This window comes from Lycium ferocissimum, chromosome 11 (genome assembly GCF_029784015.1).
Source record: "Lycium ferocissimum isolate CSIRO_LF1 chromosome 11, AGI_CSIRO_Lferr_CH_V1, whole genome shotgun sequence".
NCBI classification, from domain to species: Eukaryota; Viridiplantae; Streptophyta; class Magnoliopsida; order Solanales; family Solanaceae; genus Lycium; species Lycium ferocissimum.
The window spans coordinates 59,731,371-59,735,686 of record NC_081352.1 but is presented as its reverse complement, the minus strand read 5'-3'; the positions used below and the strand labels follow the sequence as shown (position 1 = coordinate 59,735,686).

Here is a 4,316-nt window from a genome sequence, read left to right as displayed (position 1 = left end):
TAATCAAGTTAATGATAGATTTCCATGTCGAGTTCCGTGCGTGGACACTAATCTTAACATGTCTCTTTTGGTAAAAGGGTAATCAAAAGAGAAAGAAAAGTGGAAAAAAAGGACATAAATAAGCAGGGGAAAAGAGGGAAGTACAATTTGACCTTCACTTTACAGTATACAAGTGCATATATATTACGGAATACTACACAATAAAATATTCTCGTACTGTATCTGACTTTGCTTAATCAGGATGATGAGGAAGGAAAATGTTAATCTAATAAGTATAATATAAAGATGGATTCTTCTGAAAACAAGTATACTAGTGAGATTAGATAAGCATTCTTGATTAATTTAAGAAGTTAATTAAAAAAACCCGAATTATCTTTTTTTCTGGTTTAAAACCCCCTTTTGTTTCTTTTTTAACAATTATTTTTTAAAAACTCTGATTTTTCCCTCCCTTATGATCTATTATTTGGATGTTTTAATACTGTTTGATCTTCGATAAAAAGAAAAGAATTTAAGGTGCAAACTTTAAAAAAAAAAAAATAGTTCGGATGTGTTTTTGCCAATATTGCCATCACGGTATATGCCAGCTTTTAGAATCTAATTTGACTTGGTAGTCCCCCACAATAATACTACATAGAAGACTGTAACAGTATGAAAAATTATTGATTTTGCCTGCTGATTCATTAAGAAAGTTAAATTTAACAGCTATTATTTGTAAAGGACACACAGAAGCATGAATCGCATGAAGTACTGCCACTAACTTAAGCCTAGCAATAAGATCTATTCTTTTAGTTTAGCACAATTTGGGGCCGTTTGGTAAGCGGAATAAGGTGAGATCTCTCATGAGTGGTATTAAATTTATATATACTGTGTTTGATTGATTGTATAAATTTATCAAACATAGTATAAATTTAATCTTATGATATTCCACCTTATCCTATCAAATTTGAAATTATTTTAGACCACCTCCCAAGTGAGATAAATTAATCCAAGTATTATAATTCAAGACTATAATCCTAGAATAATTTAGTCCGTGAACCAAATGAGCCGATATACAAGAAATAAGTGTGCGTCAATCCCAAGCAAATTAGAGTTGGATCCTGATGGGAAGGGGTGGATTATTTATGTTTTATTGATTCATTAATTCTCATCAAACTGGATAATTTTTACAAGGCAACTTACAAGTGCAGAATGAACAAATATTGGTTAAAATCAGATCAATCATCAATCTTTTTACACCCATTTTCAGCAAAACAGCAATGAAACACCTTCAAGTCACATTTAGGAGAAACCAACTTGAGAAACAGCCTAGCAGTATCCTCTTGCCTTACCTTTGCACCTTCCTTCTCCACCAAAGCCGCCGCCACAATCCGTTCATATCCACCACCACCTCTGGCAACAAAAGCCACCAATGCCGCTTGCACTGGCCCTAAACTTGGATTATAAGCAGCAGATTCCACATAAGAACCTCTATATATCTTCCCTTCACAATCCATAAGTGCCACCCCTGATGGACACCCACTGTAAGGTGCGTGTGAATCGTTAGCAGCTTCCAATGCTGCAATCCTTAAAAGGGTACTCCCGCTTTTGTCAGAACCATTGCTTAGATTTCCCGAATTCACTGAAATCTCATAACCATTGCTCAGATTTCCCGAATTCACTGAAATCTCATTCTTGTTAGAACCATTGGTTAGATTTCCCGAATTCACTGAAATCTCATTCTTGTTAGAACCATTGCTTAGATTTCCCGAATTCACTGAAAACCCATTGCACAGATCTTCGGAGAGGGATAAACCGTTGTTATGCCTCTCAAGGAGCAAAGGAGTTTCATCATCCAACAAATCAAACGGACCAAACGGGTTAGGCAAGATATCACGCAACGGTTGAAACATGTCAGGATTGTTTTGAGTGGATGTGATATGGATTTTGATATCAGAAGAGTTACGTGTTTCTTGAAGGAACTGTCGGCAGTGGCCACAGGGGGCAGCCGAGACAGCAAATGCAAGGAGGCGGGGGCAGCGGTGGACAGCGAGATTGGTTAAAAGAAACTGTTCGGCGTGGACAGAGTGGTGAAGGGGTACTCCAGGGAATTCAAGGTTAACACCGAGGAAGAGACGACCGTCAGATCCTAGACCAACTGCGGCGACAGGGTAGTTGGAGATAGGTGGACGGGCTAGGGATTGAGCGGGTTGAACTAAGACAGGGAGGAGGTGGTGGACAGAAGGTAGGCCTAGTTTCTTGGCAAGGGACTCTGCCTCTGACGCTTCCACCACAAATTTTACTTCATCCATCATATTGATAATTCCTTCTCTAATATTAAAAGAAACCCTTTTTTATCTATTTATTTTTTGCTATTCTTTGTGTTTTCTCGAGAGAAGGTTTTGTGTGGGATCTAAGTTGGGGGTGGGGTGGGGAAGACGTTTTGGCACTTAAGGGGAGCTCCTTGAAATGAGGGAGAAGGGGGGAAAATAATGTGAGGATGGAAGCCCATTTATAGAACATGTTTTGGTCGTTGGTGAATAATGATTTGAAGAAGAAATTACATGATTTGCCCTTCAAATGTGCTGGTTTTTTATTTTTGCTAAATCAAACTTATGCTTAGCTAGGAATAAGTTTTCTATAGACACGGAACATAATTTTTAAATTATGTTATGAAAATATAAGTTTATGTCCGTGAAAATAATAATTAAAGACCAGTTTAAAGTAGGGGCATAAGTGCCAATGACCCTAATGATTTACCTTTAGTTTTCTTTTCAAAATGGTGCATTCACTCTTTTCATGTGTATCACATCACATCGTATTTGAGAGAGAGAAAAATCGCATCGTATCTTGCCGTACAACTCAATTATATCAACGCCTGCATAGATTTATCAATTGTTAAAAGCATCTTAAATGCCTGCATATTGATATTGTTTACAATTTGAGGTGTCTAATTGAAGATTTCTCGTAAAGTTAAGAGGCTAACATTAAAAGATCGTACAAGTAGGAACATCGAATTGGATATTGAGCTTTTTGGGATAATAGCATTTTTGGTCCTCTTATTATTAGTAAATTTCGATTTTTATAATATATATGGCTCAATATATTTAATTTTTAATTAATTAAAATTTATAGTTTTGTCCCTTTATGAAGAAAATAAATGAGGTATCACAAAAATTAAAATTAAAATTTATCAATAATTGAAGGACCAAAATAATATTAACTCAATCTGTTTTATTTGTAGGCTGACTTCTTTTCATTTTAAAAGTGGTTAGGTAGAATGCGAGTGAAGTAATCAAATTATTTTGTTTAAATAATACCAAAGTATTCTTCTTATTTATTTCCTCCTGCTCCATTTTATACATATGTGACATTTTTTCCTTTTTAATTTGTCATACTTAAAAATAATTTGACCTTAAAGTTTTTATTTTGTTTATAATGATTGTTTAACCTAAAATCTAAGACTTAGATTAGCAATTAAATTTATATTTAAGAACAAGGACACACAGTTTATGATGACCAAATAAAAACCTCCTGATGCTAAGAACTTGCTTGTAAGATAATAAAATAAATAATTAATAATGAATTAAAGAGCAGTAAGGCTAAAAGATAAGAATGATCTTACTGAGATATCTTCAGTGAAATTTGAGAGATCGGATACGAAGATTTTAAAATATAAAAAAAAAAAAAAAAAAAAAAAAAGTAAGTGGAAATTGATCATAATCCTCTAGTTAAATCACTTACTCCCTCCGGTTCAAAATAAGTGTCTACTTGGTCTTTTTATTTTGGTTCAAAATAAACATTCACTTACAAAATCAAGAAGGAATCAACTTTAATTTTTCCAATTTTGCCCCTATTTACTCAAGGTAATAAATAAGCAAGAGTTTTATTAATCAAGGGGTAGATTAGTTAAAAAAAATCTAGGAGTTAGTATTTTCTTAAAGGGTGTGAAAAAGATTAAGTGGACAATTATTTTGATTCGGAGGAGTAGCATTCAACCAGGTGCACCATTCAATCTTTTTAGACCATAGGTGCCAACAATCAATATAATATCAATTACTAAAAACACACATAAAATACGTTTTAGGGCAGCCAGGATTCATGCCTTACGCACCGTAATTTACTATTTAAATTTGCCCCTGGGTGAAACTGTCAGACAACATGACTGGAAAAGAAGATGATTGCTTGTTACAACTTGAGAGTTGATACAACGAGATGATAAACATCAGATAGGATACAACTATGAGAGAGGGGCGTATTTATAATCTAACCATAAGTAATGTTCCCCGTGTATTCAGCTACCCATAATAATCACTAGCTGCACGTTGCATCTCATGTTA

At 34.4% G+C, this 4,316-nt stretch overlaps 1 protein-coding gene across 1 annotated transcript; it reads right to left on the bottom strand.

Annotated features, from left to right (window-relative positions):
* Window positions 1–1,104: 1,104 nt before the first annotated feature.
* LOC132037743 (cytidine deaminase 1-like) lies at window positions 1,105–2,473 on the bottom strand. The gene has a single exon (XM_059428347.1). It carries the CDS (start codon window positions 2,289–2,291, stop codon window positions 1,215–1,217), a length of 1,077 nt encoding a protein of 358 aa, XP_059284330.1. The 5' UTR covers window positions 2,292–2,473; the 3' UTR covers window positions 1,105–1,214.
* Between the last annotated feature and the right edge of the window lie 1,843 nt (window positions 2,474–4,316).

Bases quoted from the DNA above. Each gene is read 5' to 3' on its own strand.
- LOC132037743 (XM_059428347.1), bottom strand. From the start codon at position 2,291: ATGATGGATGAAGTAAAATTTGTGGTGGAAGCGTCAGAGGCAGAGTCC.